Source organism: Elephantulus edwardii, unplaced genomic scaffold (assembly GCF_000299155.1).
Source record: "Elephantulus edwardii isolate Elephantulus edwardi_28Jun2011 unplaced genomic scaffold, EleEdw1.0 scaffold00049, whole genome shotgun sequence".
In the NCBI taxonomy this organism is placed as follows: Eukaryota; Metazoa; Chordata; class Mammalia; order Macroscelidea; family Macroscelididae; genus Elephantulus; species Elephantulus edwardii.
The window spans coordinates 309294-336300 of NW_006399799.1; the positions used below are offsets into that span (position 1 = coordinate 309294).

Here is a 27007-nt window from a genome sequence, read left to right on the forward strand (position 1 = left end):
GGCTAAAAACCAAGTGGAGTTTCTGCCAACAACCTATCAGCAGGACCTCTGACCCTGTCTGATGTCATGTAAGCCTGGGTTTTTCCCTATTAGCTATTGCAGATGGAATAAACACCATGAGGTTTTGAATTTGAAGTGCCTGGCAGATACCTGGGCTAGTTTATTTTGTTCAAACAACAGTAATCCAAGAGTTTGACACAAGAATTCAACTGCCAGTAAAAAAAGCTAACCTGTAACTTTGGAAGTAAGAGGGCATATGGGTACTGACATAACCTGTAACTTAAAGTGAAAGTTAAGAGTATTTACAACTGACACACACGAATGCGCACGCACGCACGCACACACACACACACACACCACGAGATGAGAGTTGCACATCCACCACAGATACATCAAGCAAGTGCTTCTTTAATCAATACATAAAATTATAGTCTTTTTGGCCTGATTAAGAGTCCCTAGGCCTGTCCTGTCATTCCCACCCCACCTAAACAGGGACAAGAAAAAGAAATTCATCTCTGGTACAACATTAGATAAACATAACAAAATCTTTACATGTGGCTTTGGAGAAGGCTGCGAGGATGCTGGCAAACACGACATCAGGGGTCTGGGATGCATCGATGGCACAGTGTATGCCCCTCTTCTGGTAGTAGTCCACTAGAGGGATGGTCTGAGTATGGTAGGCCTCCAGGCGGATTTTCAAGGCCTTCTCATTATCATCTGATCGGCGGATCAAAGGTTCCCCAGTGATCTGAGAAGACAAAGAGAGAATAAAAGGCACACAGTTAGCAAGGTTTCTTTTGATGCAAAATGCAGATGTGAGAAGGTCCCACTCTCTTCAGGATGCTGTCTGACTCCAAAGTTCAAAAGGAGAAAGACAGTTCAGACTCTCTAACAAGGGAGGGAGGGACTCTGCTACTCAAAGCAGCAGAACAGCTGGTCCAAAGAAACTGGCCTGTCAGAAACAGCAACTGTGAGGAAAGGGACTCTTGAGGGAAAGTGGGGCAATGCCCTTTTCTTGCAGCTCTACTAAAGTAGTGTGGCTTCCATGATGAGTATGTACAAGGTCAGAGGCCCCTGAGAACAGGACAATATATCGAATCAGAGCCACTGTAGCAACAATTATCTACCTCGATACTTCTGAGTATTTACTAACATGTCACGTCGTCAACAGTCTAAGTGGTTAAGTAAAGTGAGAAAGAACTTTGTCAATAATAGATTTACCAGGGAGCTCTGGTGGCCTAGTGGCAAGAAGCTGCACTGTAATCCCAGAGCCATGCGGCACGAACTGACCAGATGCTCTGCTGGAGAAGGAGGGACAATCTCCTCCTGTATCAGTCAGTTCCGATTTGATGGTACACATGCACATAAAATAATAAAAAAAAAAATAGATTTACCTACATTATGAGATGTGAATAAAATGAGATAATGGCTTTGGAACTTTTATTTATTCATGACAAAGATAAATATGATAAAATCTTTCTGCTGCCTGGTGTTCTTAAAGAGATCACATGGACTATTCTGAAAAGCGGTACAGCTGTTGCTGTTAGGCAGGTGCTATGGAGTTGGTGCTGACCCACGGTGGTAATACACACAACAGAATAAAACACTGCTGGTCCTTCCTCACCCTCACAATCACTGCAGCCTGGCCCCACTTTTGCAGCCTTGGGGTCAGCCTATTTCTTGAGAATCTTCCTTTTTCTTTTGACCTTTTAATTAACCAAACATGATGTCTTTCTCCAGGGACTCGTCTCTCTTGATAATGTGCCAAAAAGTACGTAAGGCGAAGTCTTACCACCCCCTCGGCTTTAAGGAGCACTCTGCTGGCTGTTACTTGTTTTAAGTCAGACTGGCATGTGGTCTCCTGCTCCTCACCCCCACCTTTTTTGGGGGCTTGCTCTTCTGGCAGTCCATGATACACTTAAAATGGCTTGCTGATACCATAGCTCAAAGGCTTGAATTCTCTTTCAGTCTTCCTTATTTACAGTTCAGCTCTGACAGTGAACATGTAAAGTTTATATGAGACTTTCCTCTTTATATTAACAAGCAATTGGAGACTGTCATAAGAACTGGCACTAGCAAGCTAGTAAAGAGATTCAGAAGAGATCCTGAATCTATACAGCATAGTAATCACTCAGCAGCGGATATTCTTCTAGGACTGGCCAGCATTACTCCATCTCGCACCCTCAGCTCTAGTTCTGGGTTTCCAAGCAGCCTTCTCCTGCCTAGCTGCCCGCCTGAGTCACCACAATGCTTGGAAGGGGTTACTCTCGACAGATGAGAGGTAGAGTCTGGGCTCCAGGAAGACAGTATATAGATTAGCCAATGTTCATTTAACTTACTTGGTTGTGACAGTTCTCGTTTTTAAGTTAGTAATGTTGGTGGAAATAAGGGAAATGGAAAGAAAAAGAAACAGGAAAGGAAGAAGTGGGGAAGGAAGGCAAAGAAAATTTCCTGTCTTGTGTTCACATACATCATCCTTCATGGGTTCCTTCGGGGGGTTGAACTCCTCGTGGTAGGAGCGGCCACTCTTAGGGTGGATCAGCCTGAAAAACAACAAATGAGTATGAGCCAAGTTGCTTGAAATACTGCCCACAGTTACTTAACAGGGAATCAGGGAGGTGAGTAGAAATGGAAGAACTGGGTTCAAGGTTTTTCACCCAGAATTTCTTTCTTTTTTGAGGGAGTGGAGGTTAAAACATTTTTTGAGAAATTTGGGCAGGGGTGGGGGGTGGTGATGGTGTGGCAATGAGGTCAGATACTTATTTCCCAGATCTTCTTGTCAGAAAACCAAGGCAATTCTTATTTAGCAAAATAACTTTCCAGGACAGTATATGCCAGAGTGAGGATGTTTTCTAATTGGACCAAACATTATATATATCTGGTTCAAGAGGCCAATGCTGGCACAACCTCCTACTTTAGGGCTTGAGAGAAAAAGTCTGGTACTGGTCTCACATGTTAGCCATCCTATTCCCCCTTTCATTCAGCAAACTTTAAGTATCTAATCTGAATCGGACCTTAAGCTGAATGTAGGGGCTACAGAGATAGGAGTCAAGGTTCTTGCTCATAAGCAGCACTTAATTTAATGGGTGAAAAAAAAGCCCTATGAAAATAAATCTTCTAAACAGAATTCTCTGCCAGAGATCTATACAAAGTAGATATATAGGTGATAGATGGCACAAAAAAGACCACTATTTTTAAACATGGTTTAGTTATAAAACCAGAAAATACTACAGGAAAAATAAGTCCCAGGGATCCAAACATGACAAGTCAATAGTACATTTTTGAGATCAGTTACCTAAGGGCAGACTATTAGAGGGCAAATATGAAACGAATGGTGGAGTAGAGTTTAGGGATAAGCACTTCTTTGACATCAGAAGTACTGCTGGTCCTGGCACCTGTGCTGAGCCCCTAGGTAAAGAGCCCGTGTTCCCGCCTGGGAAAGGCCAGAGCAGAGGAGCCCAGAAAACAAAGAGGAGGAGGAGACAGGCCAATACTACTCAGCAGTCACGGCTTTTGTGAGTTCATGAAGGTTCTCAGCTCGGAATCAATCAAGTGTTTGCTCATTTAACTGATGGCTACTCTCCTAATAAAGGTCTGTTAAGACCAGAGCATCCCAACATTTTCCACATCGTGGCTCACACAAAAAGTGTTTCTGCAGAACATGGGGAATAAACAGAAGAGGCTGGCTGGTTGTTTCTCCTAGAGGAGCTATCGCCACCTGACTTTGCCCTGTTGCTCAGTGGCTTAGGGGAGCAATATCTCAGCATGCCAGCTGAGCGTTCTGGGTTAGATTACTGAAGCTATGCCTTTATCCATTTATTGCATAAGGTGGGAGGATGGGGGACAAGATGATGGCAGAGAAAATAAGCTGTACTGAGAAGTGAGTAGGTAGGTGACTGTAATCATGTGCCAGGAGATTTGGCCCTCTTCCATTTGAATCCTTGGAGAGGTTCTGCTGGTGCTGAACCGATGCCATCTGTTGTGAAACCAGGGAAAGGGTTGGGGGCACAAGAAGTGGTATTCATTCCCATTCTGTAGAGCCCAGAACACATGACACTCAAATGGCAACGAATGTGACACTCTCCTTTCTACATCTCTACACCTCCCACCCATTTCCACTCTCCAGCGACACTCTCCTTTCTACGTATCTACACCTCCTACCCATTTCCACTCTCCAGTGATACAAAATATACTGCTCTTTCCCACTCACAAGGTCATTTTAAGAGGAATGTAAGGTTCATTGTCTAGACGCGAGATGGGATTTTTAAAAGTTCATTCACAAGTACTGGCCATAAGAGGGCCACGAGCAGTTAAGCCTGACCTGCAGGGAGCCAGGACACAGAGAGATAAGGTCTGGGATGCTACATCCACTGTCACCTTGAGTGTGAAATGTACATATTTAAGGAATGATTGATTACTTGACAATATTGTTAAAAATGAGGCCAGAGGTCTATTCCCTTCATTCCATAAGGGAGGGCCCATCCTCCTCTCTCTGAGAACGTCTTTCTCTTTGATGCCTTTACCTGTCTTTCTGCTATTATTATCTTTGCTAACCAGGAGGCATGAGAACCTCTTAGAAACCTATTAGCATGCTCTTTGCTTAACTAAACTTCTTTTCCTTACTGGAGGGAAAAAAACCCCCCAACAAACCAAAATCAAGGCCAGAGGCAATCCAGAATATTATCATATAAAGTCTTTATCACCTCAGAATTAAACAAGATCCATTTTAAATTAAGCCTAGTTCCTGCCTCTTCTTTCTTCCAAAAATCAGCACAGTGGACTAACGGCCAGAAAGCAGGCATTGACTCCTGGCTCTGTCACTGATCTATAGAGTGAAAACATTTTCACCGTCCAGCCTTCCTCTGTGAGAGGCAAGTTCAAACTAAACCACTCACTTCCAAACCCTCCATGGCAATCCCTCAGTTCTGTTCTTAAGAACTGCTATTTCTCACTCAATCCCAACGTGAAGCCTCTATCACTTCACGTGTGGGTTACCATCAAGCTTCGAGAGGGAAGGTTCCTGTATATTTCTCCCCTCCCACATTAACCTGCACGCCAGGGCCAAGCTAATGTTCTCAGAGCGCTTCTTTTGCCACAACATTCAATGGCTCAAGAACCAACTCTCCCTCCTGACTCTTTATTAAGTCTATCTGTCAGTTTGGTCAAGTCATCTTGCTTTCTTACAGCATTTACTCTACCCTGTTACTCCTCCAACTTTGGGTATATAAGTCTCTGGCATTAGTTTCAGCTAGACCCATTCCTGTCTTTACTCCCTCGTGTGAAAGCATTACTGAAATCCTCATTCAGGAAAGCAGACTCTGACATTATACTATCCTACCCCGCCTTTCCTCCCTGGCTCCAGTTTCCCCTTCTTGGACTTCCTACTGCCCTAAATAGCCCAGAAGAGCTCAGATTTGTATGCAGACTCTTGAGGTCAGTGGGCCTCGTCATATTGCTCTTCTGTATCCCCTTCTGATGCCCTGTTGCAAGCACCTAGCACTATGTAACACACAAAGAAGGTCCTCAGGAAACTGGGCCAATCAAATCAGAGGTTCCCAGTGTCACCAACATCTCTTCTTGCCAAGGGTTTGTACCAGAGACCCCATCCTCTACCCTTATTTGGCCTAGCTAAATTTTGCTAGTCTTTTCTGTGCTCACTGCAGACACAAAGAAGTAAAATACAAAGTGTCTACAAAGAAAGAGTCTATGGAATACCTGTCAACAGGAAATTCAGACATTTGAAAAGAAGCCAATATAAAGTGGAACCTGATATATTTTATAGTCTTCTAAGTAGTATTTTTAATGGTTGCTCTGTCTCCTGCTTTCCTTGAAAATACAGACAAGAGATACATGGAAAAACAAAGAACCTCATTAAGAAATCAAAGTAATAAAATTTTAAACAAGAAAACATTTTCCCTCTAATTAAATCCAAAATCTCACAAGCTCTATTTGTAGCACAATTTAACAATGAACTACGGAAAGAAACACAAGTATATACAAGCAGGAGAGTAAGTACATGACAGTTTATCTACTGCAGAGAACCACGCAGCAATTTGAAATAATGGTCACAAGTTTCTGATATAAGCCTGTGAGTGATCACCTTCTTGAGACTCTATTACAATGGCAAATAAATGAAAACAAACACCCGAACTACAAATCATAATAAAGAAAGGAAGGCCCATTATTAGTGAGAGCTTCCAATGCATCTCTGAAAGGCACAAAGGGGACAGGAAACTGATCAATAAAATAGGATAGTTTCTTGTCCACTGAAGCAATGGCCTTTCAGAACAAATTTTTCCAGAAGTGAAAACATTTCTGTGCTCAATGATGACTACCAAGAAAAATATTTTAATGCAAAACACATAAGAAAATAAAGAGTTATATTGATGAAGGTGGCTGAATTATGAGCAAGTTCCTCTCGAGTTTATGTAGATAGTCACAATGCCAAATGAAATCAGATTTTTAACAAACCATTAAAAGAGATATATATGTATGTAAGCTATGCATCTGAGACCAGGACAATGAATAAGGATGACAGAAAAAGAATTGATGCCTTTGGGCTGTGGTAATGGAGAAGAGCATGAATATTCCATGGACAGCCAAGAGAACGAATAGATGTCTTAGAGAGGGTGCAGCTAGAGTGCTGTTTGGAGGCAAGAATGATGAAGCTTTGCCTCACTTACTTTGGACATATTGCTAGGAGGTGCTATTCCTTGGAGAGGGATATGATGCTGGAAAGGGTGGAGGGTCGGTGAAGGAGAGGAAGACCCTCAACCAGGTGAACTGACACAGTGACTGCTGCAATGGGCTCTTGTGCGTCAGAAAGTGAGGAAGGTGAAGAACAGGACTGGGTTCAAATCTTTTGTTCATAGAGTTGCTATGAGATGTGCTTGACTTGATGGCACGTAACCACATGTAAGAAAATGAAGATTTCTTGAGCATCTACTATAAGTAATGATCTTAATATACATTTTTATGCTATCTGACATGCATAATATAGTTCCTTAAAGCAAGTACTATTAACCCCAATTTACAAAGAAAATAGCCTTAAGAGAGGTTAAGAAACTTTTTTACAGCAAGAGCTGCAAAGTGATAAGACTCAGGTATTTACCGATTTCAAATATATTACTTTCCTTTCCATATCCCACCACTTTAGCAGATATCACCAAATAAAACCAACCCATGCTGAAATGGCACTACATTTCACAGCTGAGATTAGGCAACAGCAAGTCCCACAGTTTGACCAAGTCTGAGGAAGCAGGAGAAAACCATATCTTCCTCTCAGGGGTTCAGGAGACAAATACCTTCCTGTGATTCTCCGGATGAGCAGAGAGTCTGGGATACTGAATTCAATCACAGAGTCAAGCTTCTCTTTCCTCTTCTCCATGAGGTCATCGAGCTGTAAAAGAGTGTGCGGCCCACCTAAGCTACTTCATCAGACCCATCTCCCTAAAAGCAATTAAGAGATAAAGGGCTAGAGCTCATGGTCGTGAAGTGCTGAAAGCTGAGCAACCTACCATTTCTGCCTGCCTCACGGTCCGAGGGAAGCCATCTAAAAGAAAACCGTTTTTGCATGAAGGGGTCTCCAAATTCTTCTCAATGAGCTCTACCACCATTTCATCGCTTACCTAGAAGTCAAGAATAAAACAGCCTTGGGTTCAAGTGCTATTCACACGACATTAGCCTAACTCTAGAGTCCAAAGATTCCATTTAGATAACCTGCTTCCTAAACAGAATGTCTTCTTGAAGAAACTCTGGTAGCCTAGTAGGTAAGGCGTTGCTCTGCCAACCCAAAGGCAAGTGGGAGTTTGAACTCACTAGCTGCTCTGAAGGAGAAAGATGGGTAATTTCCTCTCATGTGATTTATAGCTTCTGAAACCTCATTCAAGGATGAGCTATGAATCTCTTCTCAACGACAACAAACCACGTGTCTTTTTGACTTCCAAAGGCCAACATCAGATCAAATGTGGAATGGCTCCAATGGTAAATGTGATTTATGATTATTTTTTGCGGCTGCCCTAGACACATTCTCTTCTCCTAAAATTCTTCTATGTCCTAATAATCTGAGTGAGAGAAGACCTCACCACCTGTCACCCGAAGAGGAAAGCTCCATCTGTGTCTTGAATATCAGTCCTACTGCTACATTCATTATAATAACCATTAGATAACAGGTTATTAGCAATCCGCTGTCCTCACTCTGAACACTGGGAAGGTAGAATACACAGTGAGAGGTCACTTGAGAAGGGCTCTAGGAAAGAATGGAGGTTGGACAGGTTACAGAAAGGCTTCGATTTTTCCTGTTTCACAATTTTGCATCGGCCAACAGGAACATGACTGTGATGTGTACCTGATGACATCTCAGGCATGTGGCAACAGAGCAGCTTACTGAATTGCCAAGACTGAGTCAGAAACCAGGAACTAGGGAGTCAGCTCAACATTCCTCTCAGCATTTACAAAGATCTCAATGAGGACTCTTTCTAGCTTTGCAAACCTGGTTATCCTCTGGGGTCTTCAAAGAAACAGAAATGCCCTACCAGCATTACCGAGAAGGCTGCCCAAACTGGCAGCTAATGTTCTTTATCTCCCAGGGCCAGCTGTGAACTTGGGGACAAAGTATAGGTGAAGGCTGGAGATAAGGAGTCTCACTGCCATACTGTAGCTTTTCCTTACTACAGGATCTCCTGTCAAGGCCCAAAGTCTAAAACATCTGGCTTGCTGGCTTCACTCAAGGCCTCACTAATACCAAGGGAGAGCTAAAAGAAAAGGGGAGGCAAGTAGGAAAGGGGCACTCTTCAACATACCTATAGACTGCTAAAGCCCAACAGGAGGTGACCTGGGAATGAAGGAAAAGTTCAACACCTTCCCCAACCAACATACTAGGACATGCAGAAACCAGAGGACCAAGTACAAAATGACTTTAGAGGGCAATTTTCAAAGACTGAGCCCAGGATAACGCAGTTACACATAAGTCCCAGCACTACAGTGTTTGCTTTTTGCATATAACATGCAAACACAAATAATGCATAATGTCTACATAAACTAACTACTAAACAGCAAAAAACCCCCATATAACGTACTCTATATTTGTTTAAAAAGGTGGAAATCAAGATTTATTAGGTAATAGATTCTATCTGTTCAAATGAAATGTCTTAAAAAAATATGATAAAATGTTATCATATCCCATAAATGGGAAGGATCACAGTCATCACAAGAGACTGCCATACAGAGACAAAGAACCTAAGCTATGACAGTAGGTTAAAAAATACCTCTGTGACTTCTTAAGGCTTCTCTTGACTATATATCTTTGTTTCTTCCTGTAGGGATGGCAGTTTCATGTTTAGCTCTAAAAATTAGGTATATTACAAAACTTACCAGTACAAAAGAACCTCAAGAATATTGAATAAGTAAAAACAAGCGTCATGAATTCAGAATAAACAAAGCTACTTGCTATTAAAAGTACATACAATCTGCCAATCTGTTTAAATATTCAAGCTCAGGACTGTCTTAAAATCTTTCTAGTTCGCAAACACCTGAAATCTGGCTAGGAATCACCATCTGGGACAGTGCAGGTCTAGATTTTGAGGAAAATCTATAATGACTGGTATTACCCACCAGTGAAAACCTACCAGTTTCCCAGCATCCATGGTTGCCTTCAGTTTTTTCCCCAGTTCGGAGCCAGAAGCTACCATGGCCCTAAGCATATCCCCAGTAGCCAAATGGCAGACACAGAAGTTTTTGGCCAATTTGGGTGCCTGTAAAGAGAAAAACCAAAACCACGGTACAGTTAACACTGCAGGTTCTAAAATCAGACTGCTTTAGTGTGAATCTGATCCTGCCACTTAGCAGTTGTGTGAACTAAAGCAAGTATCTATTTCTATCCTGCAATACAAGGAAAACAGTACCTTACATTACATTCTAATGTAACAGCATAGGGTTGTGGTAAGACGTGTGAAACAGTTCACCTAGTACAAAGGAAGATAGCTGTCATCACTATTTCCAATAGACACATTCTTGACGCATTGTCAGTTTCCCACTCTAAATGGGAATAAGAAAAATGAGAGCACCATACTGCACACAGATGCTGTGACATTTAAATGAGATAATGTATATAAAGCACTTGGCACAATGTCTGGCACATAACATGTGCTGAATGAATGGCTGTGTAAATCGTCAGTGAGCCTGCCTGCATGCAAGCAGATCTAGTTCTTCTATTTCCATCACTATGGAGCTGTCTTGTTTTTGACAAATCATTTAATCTCAGAGGTTCAGTTTTCCCATCTGTTTATAATAAAGGCAAAACAAAACAAAAGTTTTATATGAAGTTATATGTGCCAGAGTTGGAAGTGACTCACAGCTGAACCTCCAGTAGGTTTTCAGAGGCTGTAAACAGGATAGGAAGAGACTGCCCATCTTTCTCCTGCACAGCAGCTAGTGGATTCGAACTGCCTGCCTTTGGGTTGTCAGTGCAATTCCTTACTACTAGGCCATCATAGCTGCTTCTGTATGACGAGTAGTGGGCAGATAGTAAACACTTACATATTAATTTTAGCAGGCAGGATAGCTGACAGGTTAAGAGTCATCCTGCCTATTTTTCACGCTCGGTCACCAATCACTAGATACATAACAGAGCTACTTCATCTTTTTGTTTCAAATTTTCCTCTTAGTAAACTGGAGATGGTAGCAGGACTGATAATAGAGAGTTGATGAGATTATAACAGAATTTGACATATATAGATAGCATTCAGCACACACAAATTCTCTATGAAGGATTACTGTAACCTCCACCCTAATTCCATATTCATTCACACAGGAAAACAACTCCTCAAAAAACAACATTTACTGAATGCCTCTTCCAAGCAGTTTGTTGGAAGCCAGTGAAAGAGATGAACAGGAGTTAAAGATACCCAGTAACCTCAAAGAGCTCATAGTTTGGTAGAACATGTGTCAGAACACACAAGGACGAAGAGTCTCTGGACATTCAGCTTTTTTCCCACTGGGCTGGCGGGAGGTCAGGGGGTTAGTTTTCATTCAAACACATTTTATAATTATTAATTATAATTGATTAGGTCCTTTTCTCAATGTCACATCAATCCTCACTGTATCTACCTGTCCACTAATCTCTGTTGCTCAGGTATTTACCCTCCTCCTTCAACCGCTTGCTTGTCCGATTCTCCTTCCCCATTTGAACAGTTACACATGTCCCGTCCCATGTTGCTAAGTGCAATAGTCAATTTCTTCCCGATGAACTTCTCTTCCCTTGATCCTTTACAGTGCCAATATAATTACTTTTGTAGTGGCCAAAAAGAATGCACAATTTGAGGAACAGAGCATGTTCAAGAATCAAATTATTTTCTGGTTCAAATTGTTTTGTAAATTAGACTTGGATTCCTGTTCAAACCAATTCACCGAAGTTTTTGTTATGTGCCGCTGAGTTGCTTCTGAGTCTTAGTGACCCAGTGTGAGAGAGTGGAATTACCCCATTAGGGTTTCTATGCTGCAATCTTTTTAGGAGTAGACTGACAGGTCTGTTCTCCAATAGGGTGGCTGAAAGCTTTGAACCACCAAATTAACTGGCCACTACAATGCTTTATCACTGAGTCTCCCACTTAGTACGTGCACGCGTGTGTGCAAACACACACACACACACACACACACACGCGCACGCTTTAGACAGGTAAGGTTTAATGCAGCAAATTTTGATTTGTGATTTTGTACTGATACAGTTTAAACAAGCAAATGAATAAAAACAAGCAAAATTAAATTTAGATGGGAAGAGGTTAAAACTCTGTGCTTTTAAAACCAATGAAGGTCAGGAGGCTGACAAAAGAAGACTCTGGTCTTCCAGGCTGGCAGTATAAGCAGACTTCCAGAGAAGAGAACACTGCCTTCTGCCAACCTTTCTCCTTGTTACTGACATCAGGTCTGGTGAACAATTTGGAGGTCAAGCTTGCCTTAGGAGAAGGGATGACCAAAAACATCTCAGAGAAGAGCTGTTAACACAGACCTACTCTTTCTATTTTTATCGCTCTCCAACTGTGGGACTCTCTTGCGATGTTCCAGGTGACTGACATCCACAGCTATATGGAAAAGTGGCACCAATAAAAAAAAGACAGAGGAAGGACAAAAGGAGGCCCTGAAGGGGCTCAAGGAGAGTGGGAAGAGGGGTCCTGCACGGAGGGAACGGCCACTAATATTCGGAAACAAAGTGTATATATATACTGTTGAATGGAAAATTAATTTGCCCTGTAAATTTTCACTCAAATAATAACAACAATAATAACAGACAGAGATATTTGTACTTGAAGTCTGGCTAAGACACTCAATGCCTTAGGCTGATTTTTTGACTTAAGAGTCCGATTTTCTCACCAGTTAAGTAGGGATTAATTCCTTAAGGTTTTTGTGAGAACTAAATAAAGTACCAAACATATTAGGTCTACAGTAAACATTCAATAAATAAAAGATCATCTTCCACAGTCTTTCTTCTTTGCTCCACTTTTTCCTTACAAACAATAGATATTTGATGAAATAACTTCAGTATAATCTTTACACTTATGCTTTAGGGAAGCATTTCTCCAACTCTAATAAACACACTACTCCATACCTCTTGGAGGAGACCTGAGCATTTGATGTTTAACCACATTCCAGGGGACACCTGGATGAACTACACTTTGAGATGTGACCCAGAGTCCAGGCAATAATTACTCAGGCTTTGATAAGGTCATGAGTCACCTGCAGTTCACAAATCATACACGGTTACTGAGCCCAGAAATCAGGTTCATCACCATGAGAGGCCATGGGAAGCAGGAAGATTTGGGGAAGAATGGAAAAACTCCTGGAGGAATAGGGTGGGTTTAATAGTTCTCAAATGTTAACATAGTACCATAACCACCTGGGACAACTGCTGAACCACTAGGTCAATTGGTAGAACCATGAGAGATGGAGAAGAAATTGAGGTTGTTAATAATTTCAGCTTGCTCTGCTCCACAATCAACACTCTTGGGACCAGCAGTCAGGAAATCAAAAGTCGAACTGCATTGGGAAGTCAGCTGTCAGGGACCTCTCCAAAGTGATAAAGAACAATGATATCAGTCTAGAGACTAAGGTGTGCCTGATCCAGGCCATTGTTGTCACAATTATTTGCTATGCATTAGAGAGCTGGACAATGACTAAGGATGACAGAAGAACATCAGCTGTTCTGTGAGTTGTGGTGCTGAAGAGGACTGAACATACCATGGATCAAGAGAAAAAATAAAGTCTGTCTTGTTGTTGATTGCCTTTTAGTCAAGTATGACCCTATGAACAAAAGGCCTGAAGCCTTCCTATAACTATCAACATTTTTCAAAGTTCATAGGTCTGTCTTAGAGAGGGTGAAATCAAGTTTCTCCTCAGAGGCTAGGATTTTGAAGCTCCCTCTCACATATTTTAAGCATGTGTCCAGGAGGGACTGCTCCTTGAAGGAGGACATCATGCCCAGAAAGGTGGAAGGACAGGAGAGGATAGGAAGACCCTGGATGAGATGGAGTGGCATGGTAACTGGAGCAATGGGATTAGGTGTGTCAGAGTCAGTGAGACTGGTTCTTTTTTTTTTTTTGAGACTGGTTCTTGACAGGGGAGGGTTCAGAGCTGTTACAGAGTCACTAGGAGTTGAGGGCTACTCTGTGGCACATAACAAGTCCAGAGCCATTATTTATAGGTGCTCTAAGTTGTAGTCAACTTGATGGCATGTGACAATAACCAACAGAAAAGTCTGTGTTTCTTATCCACCAGTCATTTTGCAGGAGAAATAGGCCATTTCATCCCTTAAAGGTTTACAGCCTCAAAACTGGATGGAAGACTGACTGGAATTAAGATTAGTGTAACGGCCATGGATTTGGGAGATATTTTTGGTATTGGTGACTGAAATTTGAACTAATCCCAAACATTTGCTTTTTCACCTACCCTTTATATTTCTGCCTCCAGTTTCCCATCATTAAAGTTTATGCACATGCATCTGGAATTATCTCCTAATATTCTTTTGGACTTATTTCCCCTCTTCCCCTACTTCAGTAGCCTTCAACGTTTCCTGAAGGCAACAGAGAAGAAGTTAAAATGTTTTAAACTTGGCATTCAGTGCCCTCCAGTCTATTTCCGATACATCTCAATCTCTGAATTAACTTTCACTATGTGGTGCACAGTTAAATCACTCAGCAACTAACTAAAAGTTAGAGGTTCAAGTTCACCTATGGATACCTAAGAAGAAAGCCTAATGTTCTACTTCTGAAAACTAGCCATTAAAAACAGGATGGAGCAAAGTTGTTAGGTGCCATCAGGTCGACTTATAGTGACCGTGTTTCAATATGCTCTATTTTTTGCTTTATCCTGCACAAGGATATCGTTGCCCTATCACTCCAGTCTCCATCATATTCAAGCCCATATGCAAAGGTGAAGTGCCTGGGGCCCACCAAAGGACTGGCTAGTTTGCTAATAATGTAAATAAGAGAAATGGCATCCTTGTGAGGTAAGACTATGCAACTAAGGTGTATGGAACCCTACATGGTGATAAGCCAGTTTTGCCATTATGCTAGGTTTAAAATGAGCCATTTCAGTGGTGGGAGAGCATAACTTCTGTCATCAAGAAAGAAGAGCCAAGGATACAGAGTACCACCCTTTGGACCTGAGATCCCTGTGCTGAAATGTCTAGATCCAGGAGACAGATAGCTGTACCATAGAGATGGCGGCTGAGGTGGCAGAACTAAGAGATTGGTGCAAATAATTAGATGGTGACAGGCTTCCTGGCCTTCAGATTGAAAAAGCGGAAACATCTTCAAGCAAGGCACTTAATGGCAGAGTGAGATGCTTCTGGGCACTTGCCAAAGGAGACAAGTTTGCTGACCCATGCAACCAGAGCAGGAGAGAGGAGTATCTCTGGATCTAGGCTTGGTAATGGAGTAAGGTGCTTTTGAGGAGTTAATTGGAATAGTTAGAGACCTTTATTAACACACACTTAAGCAGGGTAGAGGCTACAGTTGTCAATTGAGGGCCAGAGAGAGGTCTGGCTTTAGGCATGGCTAAAAGAAGCTATCCTAACTGAAGAAATATATTTGAAGTTGTTCCTGAGCCTAAAGTATAAACCAGTCACTCTAGTAAATCCTGTAATTGTGGTATCATGTGTGAGTTCTGTGTGGCTATTTCAATGCATTAGTAAAGCCTGTAGAGGAAAGACATTTGGGGTGAAAACTAGTAATAACATTGGAGGGTGGAAGCAAGTCTGATTACAGAAATCAGCCTTAGATGGCTGCTGCTGCTGCTTCTCTCTCCCTTTGTTTAGTTTGAAGAGGTAAGATGCCATTGTCCCCATGCCATTTTTTAGCTGGACATCTAGAGAAACTAAGAAGAACCTTGTTAAAAAACTGAGAAGCACAACTTCGGTTTTGGCTGCACTGTAGGAAGTTTCAATCCCAAAAGGCAGATAGAAGAATAAAGGTATTTAAATAATGTGACAAAACCAAGTATATCAGGACATTCTACATAGTATTATTATGCTCAAAGCAAAAGCAGGCATATTTTTTACATGCTATTTAAATGAATAGTGAGAGTTTTAAAGGGAAACAGATTTTAGTCATGCTATCATACCACAAAACCCCCAGTCATCAAACAGATTCCAACCCACAGTGACCTATCAGGTTTCTGAGGTGGTAAATCTTTATAGAAAGAGATTATCCATCCTTCTCCATGGAGTAGCCAGTAGATCTGAACTGCAAGCCTTTTGGTTAACAGTCTGGCATGCTACCAGGACTCCTTTTCACATCACCACAAAATAGAGTTATCACTACGTAAAAATGAAAAAGGAAGTAAAAAGGTAAAAAGGAGTACTAATTGGAAGAAAACATGCATCATGAGATGTTATTAGGTACCAACTCCAGGTTAGAGATCTTACATTAAAGATAGCAGGACAAACAAAAGCCAGAAAGCAGTGAAATCTCTTAAGATGTACAGCCTCGGGAACCCGACATTAAGGGCACCATGAATCAAAATCGACTCTACAGCAGTGGTTATAGATTTCCGATTTTAGGCTGTTTAGCACTGTGATTAAAAGCATTCAACTGCTAACCAGTTGGTTGGTGGTTTAAGTCCACCAGCCGTTCCAGGAAAGAAAGATGAGGCAGTTTGCTTCTGTAAAGATTTATAGCCTTGGAAACCCTGTGTTGATGTTGTTATGTGTCGTTGAGTCACCTGCAACACATAGCGACCCTATGTACAATTGCTCTGAACTCTGCTGTATCCTGCGCCAACCTTACTGTTTCTGACACACCTACCCCCATTACTCCAGTCACTGAGTCAATCCATCGCATTAAGGGTCTTCCCCTCCTGTGCTGTTCCTCCACCTTTCTAAGCTTAATGACCCTCTCCAAGGACTGGTCCCTCCCTGCAACATGCCCAAAGTATGTCAGATGGAGCTTCAGAATCCTTGTCTCCAAGGAGCAGCCTGGTTTCACCCTCTCCAGGATGAACATGTTTGTTCTCCTAGCAGTTCCATGGTATATTCAATACTCTTCTCCAGCACCACAGCTCAAAGGCATCAATTCTTTTTCTATCATCTTTAGTCACTGTCCAGCTTTCTGATGCATAGCATATAATTACAAAGACTATGGTCTGGATTAGGTACACCTTAGTCTCCAGACTGACATCATTGCTCTGCAGTACTCTGGAGATGTCCCTGACAGCAGACTATTCCAATGCAATTCATCTTTTGATTTCCTAGCTGCCGGTACCAAGAGTGTTAATTGTGGAGCCAAGCAAATTAAAGCTATTAGCAATCTCAATCTCTTCACTGTTCCTAATGATGCTGCTAGTTGGCCCAGTGGTGAGAATCTTTGTTTTCTTGATGTTGAGCTTCAATCCATATTGAAGGCTGCAGTCCTTGACCTTCTGAAGCAAGTGCTTTGGGTCCTCATCAGTTTCAGCAAGCACAGTTGTATTCTTTTGTACAGGATTGCTGTAAATTTGAATTGAGTTGATGGTAATAATTTTTCAGTGGGTTAAGTGGTTTAAACTGTATTAGGACAATAGATTCAGTAATTCACCTACCCTCTATGGTTCCAGAAGGCCTATAGCTTTAAGGATTTTAAATTCTGTTTGACATTCTCCTCCTTTTGATCAAGATTCTTCTATGGAATCTTTGATCAAAATGATTAGTAAGGGTGGACAGGTATTATTCAGAGTTTCTTGTCTTATGGCAAAGGAGGCAGTTATTCAAGTAGTCAGGCATTCTCTATCTTCCCACTATTCCTGACTCAAAGGAGCTCTTATACCCTCATGGGTAAGGAGTTGTGCTATTCAAAGGTAGGCAGTTGGAATTAATCAGCTGCTCCGAGGGAGAAACACAGGTAATCTCCTCCTGTGCAATTTACAGCCTTTGGAAACTGAGAGTCAGCTATGAATTAATTCCAACCTGACAGCAAACAGAGTTGAGTGATTCCTGACTCTCCTCCTTCTATTGCTGAAAGTGAATAAAATAATGTGACTACATGGAAGACCAATTAATAGAACTATTATTAAAATGTATGCAGCAAGTAAGAATGCCAAAGATTAAGAAAAATGAAGATTTTTACTAGTATCTGCAGTCTGAAATTACACAAACATGCAATCAGGACACATTTATACAGTAAAACTTGTGAAACTGGAACTTGTGTAAGGCAGAAACCTGAAGAAAAGAAAAACACAAATATTTTCCACTAAAAGGAGCTACAGAAACGTGGTAAGACTGTACTCTGTGACGGATGGAAAACCTTTGAGACCCAAAGAACAAGGCAGTCCTGTTAGGTTCCAGCTCTCATAGGTTTCACTGCATCTTTGAAATTAAACAGGAAAACTAAAATAGCACAACACTTACACAGTATATTCACTTGTTCATTCTTAAAAGAAACGGAAACCAATTTTCAGGAATACGAAGAGCTAGAAATTTCAGTACTTTCAGACTTGTTTGTAGACTAGGCAGAGACCTTGTTGTCTTTCTGTCAGAAAACAGTATGATCGATCCAGATTTTCTAGGGCCCCAAAGCTATGGTTTTTCTATATTAAAAATCTATAAACTCTCTGTACCCATGACGTCCTCTGAATCCTCGCTAAAATCCTCAAGGGCTGGTGAAGGTCTGTCACTTCCACGCCCGCCCTCTACTGCCACTGAAGCCAAGACTTCAAATGAGCCTTTAAAAATATATTTGAAATAGCAAAAGGGTACATTCTTCTTTTTTTTTTTAATATGTAGTTAAACTAAAGCAGTACTTCAGTGGGATTTAGAAATATTTTTTATTACTGAGAGGATTCTTCTTATCACACTAAGTTGTATTTGGCAATTCTTATAACTTGCCTGTGAATGGGGCCGTGATACTGTGTTTTGACAAGGTGTGTATGTTATGTGTCTTTCTTTTTTTCTCTTAGAAATCCTGTAATATCCCTTTTGAGATAGCTCAAAATGATGGATGGTAGAGAATTTTGTCAGTCAACTATGTAAACAGAATAAATACTGTTTCTTAGGCAAACATAACTTGTTTATATAGTTGTAAAATTCCATTATATCACATTGCCAAAGTAACATTAAAAACTTTGTATAGCTGTATAAAAATCAACTAATTTTTAAAAGAATAACCATTTTAAAGTCAGGAAAAAAAGGGCACATTTATAATTACTGTCGTTACTCTTATGAGGTGCTGTCAAGTCGAGTATGACCCACAGCAACTTTGTAAACAACAGATCTGAATACAGTGATCGCCTGTGCCATGCTCACAACCTCTGACACACCTGAGCCCACAGCTGCAGTCACTGTATCAATCCATCTGGTTGAGAGTCTTCCTTTCTTTACCAACCCTCCACCTTTCCAAGCATGATGTTCCTCTCCAAGAAATAGCCCCTTCTAGGAACATATTTGAAGCAGGTGAGTGGAAATGTCATCATCTTTGTCTCCAAGGAGCACTTTGGTTGTACTTTCCTTTGTCAGTCCATAGGATATTCAGTACTCTTCTCCAGCATCAAAACTCATCCTTAGTTACTGTCCAGCTCTCCAGATGCATAGCAAGTGATTGCAAAGACATGGCCTGAATCATACTTTAGTCTTCAATGTGACCTCATTGTTCCTCAATAATTTGGAGAGGTCCCTGATTGCACTTTCCCAGTGCAAAACCTCTCCTGACTTCTTGTACCAAGTGCACTGATTATGGATCCAAGTAAGATGAAGCCACTGATAGTTTCAGTCTTTTCTCCTTCTATCATGATGTTTCCCATTGATCTAGTGGTGAGAATTTTTGTTTTCTTGATATTGAGATAAAATTCATATTGATGGTTGTAGTCTTTGCTTTTCTGCAGTAAGTGCTTCAGGTCCTCATCACTTTCAGCAAGTAAGGTTGTGTTGTCAGCATAGTGAACGTTATTGATGAGTCTTCCTCCAATCCTGATGCCACAATCTTCTTCAGGGTCCAGCTTCTTGAATAATTTGCCCAGCATACAGATTGAATAGGTACAGAAAGGACACAAACTGTCACCTTTCTTAATTTTAAACCATACATGATCTTTCTTAATTTTAAATCATGTTGCTGAAGGTAGGATAACTAAAGAGAATGGAAGAAATGATGATGTAAAAGAGCAGAAGAGATTTCAAAGGAAGGACCAAGAAGACAACAGAAAGTATTATAATGAAAGGTACAATAATACCCTGAAGTTAGAAAACTACCAGGAAAGGCCATACTTGGCAGTTCTCAAGCTGAAAGAAAGGAAGAAAAAAAAATAATCAAGTGTCATGTGGCAAAATGAAAGATTCTATAGGCAAAATATTGAATGAAGCAGGAAGTATTATAAGAAGAAGGAAAGAATCCAGATCACTTTACCAAAAAGAATTGGTTAATGTTCAATGATATAAGGAAATAGCATATAATTAAAACCCCACAATGTTGAAGGAAGAAGCCTAAGCTGCACTAAATACATTCGTTGTTGTTAGGTGTGGTCAAATCAGCTCTAACTTGTAGTAATTCTATGTATGAGAGAACGAAACCCTGCCAGAGTCTATGCTTTTCTCATAATCTCTGCTGTACTTAGGTCCACTAATAGAGCCAGTGTGCCAATTCATCTCACTGAAGGTCTTCCTCAAATTAGTGGGATGTGAAGAATGCCAACTGATCTGTTTCAACAACTGATTCACAGCCTCGGGGAACACCAAGGTCAACTGGCAAATCATAATCCACAAAAATAATGTTCTGCACCCTATTGTGGACTAGGGTCAGTGGTTTCCTTGTCCAAAAAAAAATTCCCCAACAACCCAAAACAAAGTGCACAGAAATAGCTCAAACTTCAACCTCTACACTACCTTGAAACCAAAACTGGATGGTGACCAGCTGTTCCTGCTGACCATACTGAATGGGATCACAGTAGGTAGTGCTGGACAAAAGGGGAGCAAAATGTGCAGCAAACCTAAAACTAAAAATAGGACCTGACTTTCTGGTGTAATAAAGAATGGTGGAACCCCTGAGACTATGGCCTTAATATAATAACTCTCTGAAAAACAACTATGCGGTATCATTTCACCCCAGCAACAAGAGCAAAGTCCAACAGTGCAGCAAATGACAAATGCTGGTTAGGTATGGAGAGACTGGAATTCTTATTCACTGCTGATGGGGACAGAAAATGGTACAACCACTATGGAAGGCCATCTGACACTTTCTCAAAAAGTTGGAAACAGAAATACAATTTGACCTAGCAATTTTACTACTGGGAATATATCCTAAGGAAACCAGAGCCATGACTCAAACAGATGTATGCATACCCATGTTTACTGCTGCAATATTCACAATAGCAGAGATTGAAGCAACCAAGTGTCAATCAACAAATGAATAGATAGAAAAACTATGGCACATTCACACAATGGAATACTATGCAGCACTGAAAAACAATGAAACAGAAACACATTACACAATATGGGGGAGACTTCAGGACACTATGTGAAGTAAAATATCTCAGTCACAAAAGGACAAATGCTGCATAACACTGCTGTTACAAAATAGGACAGACATGGAGGGGTTGAGGAGGGAATGGAGGATTGGATAGATAATGCACACTGCATTAGAACAGATGAGGGAAAGAACTGTCTGAAAGGAATATATGACTATACATTATATATATGACAACAATCTGGATCAAGGGTGCATTGCAAGGTGGGTTGGGGGTGTCAGGGGAGAGAAAACGTGCAATAATGAATTAAAATAGAAAAAAAAAACCCTTCTGAGCCTAAACTCATCCCTGTGCCTCAACTTTCAATCAATGCTGTTAGGTGTCAGTGAGTTGACTACAATCACTGAGTTGACTACGACTAAGTGACCCTGTGAATAACAGATTTGAACCTTGGCCTATCCTGTGCCATTCCTACCCATCTCCGTTGTACCGAAGCTTGCTGGCCATCTCATCAAGGTCTTCCTCTCTTTCTCCAACCCTCTTCCTTTCCCAGTTAGATGTCTTTTCCCAAGGACTGGTCCCTCCTGACAACATGTCCAAAGAACATGAGATCAAGTTTCACCATCCTTCTCTCTAAGGTACATTAGACCCTAGTTATATTACTCCACGATAGACTTGTTTGTTCTTTTGGCAATCCATGCAATACTCAGTACTCTTCTCTAATACCACAACAGACATGTTTATAAGATTAATTTTACCACCAGGGACAATCAGTTTACCTTAGAACAATCAATCACCTAAGAGCAAAAGGGCAGTATTAGCCTAGGGAGAAAGCTCAGAAAGCAGGAAGGGACAGGACAGAAAAATGAACTAAAACAAGAATCATAGTGTAGAAGTAAAAAGAATAGTGCTACAATGCCAAGACAGCAACTAATGTCATAAAGCAAAGTCTGTATAAATGACTGAATGGGAAACCAAGAGCTCTGTCAACTCTCACTCAAAGCATAATGAAAACAAAACAGATTCAATGTTGAAAATGCTCATCATGCACGTATGCCAAGAAATTTAGAAGACAGCTCCTGGTCAATTAACGGAAAGAGATCCATGTTCTGTTCACACAATATCTTCTTGGTCTAGGCGCAGGTTTTGTATGAGCACAACTAAGTTTTCTGGGATTCTCATTCTTCTAAGTGTTAGCCATAATTTGTTATGATCTGCACAGTCAAATGCCTTTGCATAGTCAATAAAGCACATATAGACATTCTGATATTCTCTGCTTTCAACCAAGATCTATGATATCAGCAATGTGGTACTGGAGAAGAATACTGCATAGCCCATAGACTGCCAAAAGAACAAAGAGATATGTCTTGGTGAAGGTGCAGCCAGAGTGATACATGGAGGCAAGGATGATGACAAAGCTTTGTCTCACACACAGGAAAATGGTCGGAGAGGTTATTCCTAAGAAAGGGACATGATGCTTGGAAAGGTGAAGAAGGGATGGTTAAGAAGAAGACCCTCAGCTGTGTGGATTGACTAATGACTGCAGCAATGGGCTTGAGCGTGTCACTGATTGAAAGGATGGCACAGCATGGACATGGTTCAGATTTGTTGTTTACAAGTTCACTATGAGACATATTCACCATGACAGCACCTAACAACATCATTAATATAACACACAAAGAAAATCTTGAAGATAATTTAAAATGACTGAAGCAGTGCATGTGTAGAGAACTGCCAGAAATTAAGCCAGATTCAGAAAAGGACATGAAAAAGAGATACCATTGCTGATATCAGATGGATACTGGTTGAAAGCAGAGAATATCAGAAAGTTTATGTTTTTACTGACTATGCAAAGGCACTCAATAGTGTACATTAAAACAAATTATGGCTAACATCGATAACACTATAAAGAATAAGAATTCTCAAACACTTGGTTGTGCTTATTTGGAACCTGTACATTGACCAAGAGGTAGTTCAAACAAAAGAAAGAACTACTTGGTGGTTTAAAATCAGAAAAAGTATGCAGCAGAGTTGTATTCTTTCAACATACTTATTCAATCTGGATGAGAAGCAACAAAATCTGAGCAGCAGATTAACAGCGCTCCTCTGACTTCCACTGTGATTCCTGTTTCCATTCACTCTTCTATCTTATCCCTTCCTGCTTTTTGAGCTTTCCACCTAGGTTAGAGAAAATGGTCCTTCTTGACTTAGTGGTCAGAAGCAAAAAAAGGAAAGATACAGCAATTCCCAGATAATTCTTTCCCTCATTAAGCATGTTAGTCTGTATTATTTATCTATCTCTCCCATCAAGTGCCAAAAAAGAATAGAAATTGCACTAGAGTGCTGAGAAGCCAAAACAAATGAAAGACAAGATGAAGTAAAAGAGCTGAAAAGAAAAGTTCAAAGGGCAGCTCGAGAAGACAGAGAAAAGTATTATAACAGAATATGCACAGAGCTGGAATTGGAGAATAAAAAGGGAAGAATTTGCTCAGTATTTCTCAAGTTGAAAGAACTGAAAAATAAATTCAAGCCTTGAGTTTCAATACTTAGAGATGTTATGAGCAATATATGGAATGACCCAGGAAGTATCAAAAGGTGACAGAAAGAACCACTGTAACAGAAAGAATTGGCCAACACCGAAATATTTCAGGAAGTACTTTATGATCAAGAGCCAATGGTAATGAAAGAAGTTCGAGCTGTACTGAAGGCACTGGCAAAAATAAGGCCCCAGAAATTGATGGATTCCTACCAACTGACATGTTTCAACTAACAAATGCAGCCCTGAACATGCTCACTAGTCTAAGCCAGGAAGTTTGGAGGACACTGGCCTGGCTGACAGACTGGAAGTGATCCATATTTGTTCCCATGACCAAGAAAGGTGATCCAACACAATTATTGGAAATTATTGAATATTATTACTGTCATACACAATAAAATTTTTCTGAAGATCATCTCAAAACAGCTAGAATAGTACATAGACAAAGAACTGTGAGAAGTTCAAGTTGGATTTAGAAGAGGTCATGGTATCATGCTGATGCGAGATAATGTTGGATCCCAGATAAAAACAAAGAATACCAGAAGAATATTTATTTGGGCTTTATTGACTAAGCAAAGGCATTTAACTGTGTGGATCATAGCAAATGATGACTAAAATTCAGAAGAATGGGAATTTCAGAACATTTGTGATCATGCAAAACCTATACCCAGAGCAAGGGAACACTAAATAGTTTAAAATTAAGAAGGGAATGCAGCAGGATTGTTTTCTTTCTCTGTATTTACTCAATCTGCATGCTAAGAAAATTATTTGAGAAGCTGGACTCTATGAAAAGGAATGTGGCACCAGGATCAGAGGGAGACTCATTAACAACCTGTGTTATGCAGATGACACAATTTTCTCATTTCCTGAAAGTGAGGAGGACTTAGAAGCACTTGCTGCAGAAGAGCAGACTATAGCCTTTAATATGGATTGCATCTCAACGTCAAGAAAACAAAAATTCTCCCTACTAGACAACATCATGATAGATGGAGAAAAGGTTGAAACTGTCAATGACTTCAACTTACTCAGATCCATAATCAATGTAATGGTACCAGCAGTCAGGAGAGGTATTGTACTGGGAAAGTCTGCAGTCAGGGACCTCCCTAAATTATTGAGGAGCAATGATGTTAGTTGAAGGACTAAGGTGCACCTGATTGAGGCTATGTCATTTCAGCCACTTGCTGTGCATCTCAGAGCTGGACAATGAATAAGCATGACAGAAGAATAACTGACGACTTTGAGTTGTGGTGCTGGAGAAGAGTACTGAGTATCTCCTGGACTCCACAAGAACAGATATATCTTGAAGAAAGTACAACCAGAGTGTTCCTTGGAGGCCAGAATGGTGAAGCTTCATCACGCACACATCAGACATGTTGCTAGAAATGGGTATTCCTTGGACAGGGGCATCATACATGGAAAGGTGGAAGGTTGGCAAAAAGGAGGAAGATCCTAAACCAGATGGACTGGCCCAGCGATTGCAGCAATGGGCTCAAGTGTATCAAAGGTTGTGAGGATGGTACAGGATAGGACAAAGTTCAGCTCTGCTGTTTATAGGGTCTCTATGAGTCGTACTCTACTTGAAGGCATCTAAAAACATCAAATGTCAAGTAATGTGTCAAGTGGTATAGGATGGAGGTAGAGGCACAAGAATGGATAAAAAGGTTTGCCAAATTGTGATTGTTGTCAAGTACTAGGATGAGAAAAGTGGGCAAAAGAGATCCTCATAACCCCATTTATTAGGGGGTTCAGAGCTTTCAGAAATTTCTTCTAGAAGTTACCAAGAAGAGTCTGAGTTTGGGAGGGGGCAAAGTTAAAACCTATGCAAGGGAATATTAATACTCCTACATTTGGGGTTCTGTATTCTAGAGAATCATTTTCAACCCTGAACCGTGTTAATATTATGTTTAGATCTAGGGGATCAAATACCAAGGAAGGTCCTCACAGACTGCTTCACACAGAAGGGACTTTAGACTCCAACATTCTACAGCTTCGTGGCTCCTAAGGTCCAAAACTCCATAAACCAAGTCCGGTAAGTTGGGAAAGCCACTTGACTTCACTGTGCCTGTTTTCTTACCTGTATACTTAATAATAACAGTAATATTTAAGAAAATTAGCTTTTCAAATGATCTCTCCTCTACAATTGAGCTATCATGAGCTGTTTAGCTTCTCAAGCTATAAGCAACTGTCTCATCTCAAACTCTAACCTGAGGTCCCCTAGGCATCTTCAATCCTTAACCTGACATTACTTCAGGTTTGGAGCTCGGGTGGTAAGTCAGGATCAGGCACTGCCAACTCAAAAGTATGTGGTTCCAATCCGTTAGGTGCTCCGTGGGGGCAAAGACGGGCAAAATCTTCCCGTGCGATTTATAAATCCTCTGAAAACCGACTGGAGGGTCAGTTAGGAGTTAATTCCTACTTGGTGGAGTGCTTAAAGAATAACAATATAAAAGTTTCAGGGCCTACATAGAACTCCCACTGAATGCTCAGCCCCTAAACCTGTTGACATTCACTCCAGGCTTCTGGACAAGCAGCAGCTCTCTCCCCCATCTCCCCAACGTAACGGGCTCACACGGGTCACATTTGACTTCTCTCCCAGCTTTTCCCCAGGCGGCGAGCACGCGCCAGCTCCCTATCTGGGGTGGGTTCTGGAGGTGCCCCTCCACCTCCAGTCATTAATCGTTAGCAGGTCCGTTCCCTCACCCCTAGCGCCTGCACCGTAACTCGTTCCAGCCACCCTCTACCACGGGGGGAATCTGGGTCCCAGCCCTCCTTGCTTCCGCTCAGCAGCCGATCTAGGTGACCTGGATTCACCGATCTGCCAAACTATTTCGTCTCTAAACCCTAAATCATCCTTGAAAACCCCTGACACAGCACCTCCACTTTGGATCCCTTGAGAACTCAGACTAATTCAGACTGTCCCAACTTGTGCTTTGGATCCTCACCCAAGCGCCTCACCAGAACCTGAGCCATCAGTTTACTCCCTTTCCCCGCCTCCCAGGTTGCAAAACCCACTGTCCCGTCCCCGGGCATACGGGGTGCAGAAGTTCAGGCCACCTGACCTGGGTTCTGCCGCGTGGCCCAGCCCTGGTGCTCACCTGGGTACCCTTGCCGGCCCCGGGTGGCCCCAGCAATACGGCCCGGATGCCTTTAGGATACTCTGGGGCCGGTTCATCCGCTGGAACGTTGGGAGCCATGACTGCCGAGACCTCTGCCTACCGACCGACCGACCGTACACCTCACAGGTCAAATGCTTTCAGGCCAGCGTTCCACGTACGCCACGCACACCCAGCTCGCTACTCACATTGGCCTGTTTTCACATCCGTCAGTCCATTCTGCCCGCCCCTAGAGGCGATTGACATCCTAATTTACCAATCATAGAGAAGTATTTGGAAAGACTGCTTTTTATTGGACAGAATTCGTAAAGAAGTACGGAAGAGGCGGTCCAGTATGGACTAAGCGTGCAGAGTTCTGGCGGCGCTCACAACCTAGGTGTGGAGTAGGCGGGAAATCGTGAGCAAACTGTAGAGTGAGGACCGAGAGTTCTCTTCAGCTTTT

The 27007-nt window shown here is 41.5% G+C and overlaps 1 protein-coding gene across 1 annotated transcript; it reads right to left on the bottom strand.

Annotated features, from left to right (window-relative positions):
- Positions 1 to 387: 387 nt before the first annotated feature.
- AK2 (adenylate kinase 2) lies at positions 388 to 26692 on the bottom strand. Its single transcript, XM_006886414.1, has 6 exons — positions 26548 to 26692; positions 9627 to 9752; positions 7518 to 7628; positions 7305 to 7399; positions 2471 to 2543; positions 388 to 748 (listed from the first exon to the last, which is right to left on the bottom strand). Exons 1-6 carry the CDS (start codon positions 26644 to 26646, stop codon positions 527 to 529), a joined length of 726 nt encoding a protein of 241 aa, XP_006886476.1. The 5' UTR covers positions 26647 to 26692; the 3' UTR covers positions 388 to 526.
- Positions 26693 to 27007: the final 315 nt, after the last annotated feature.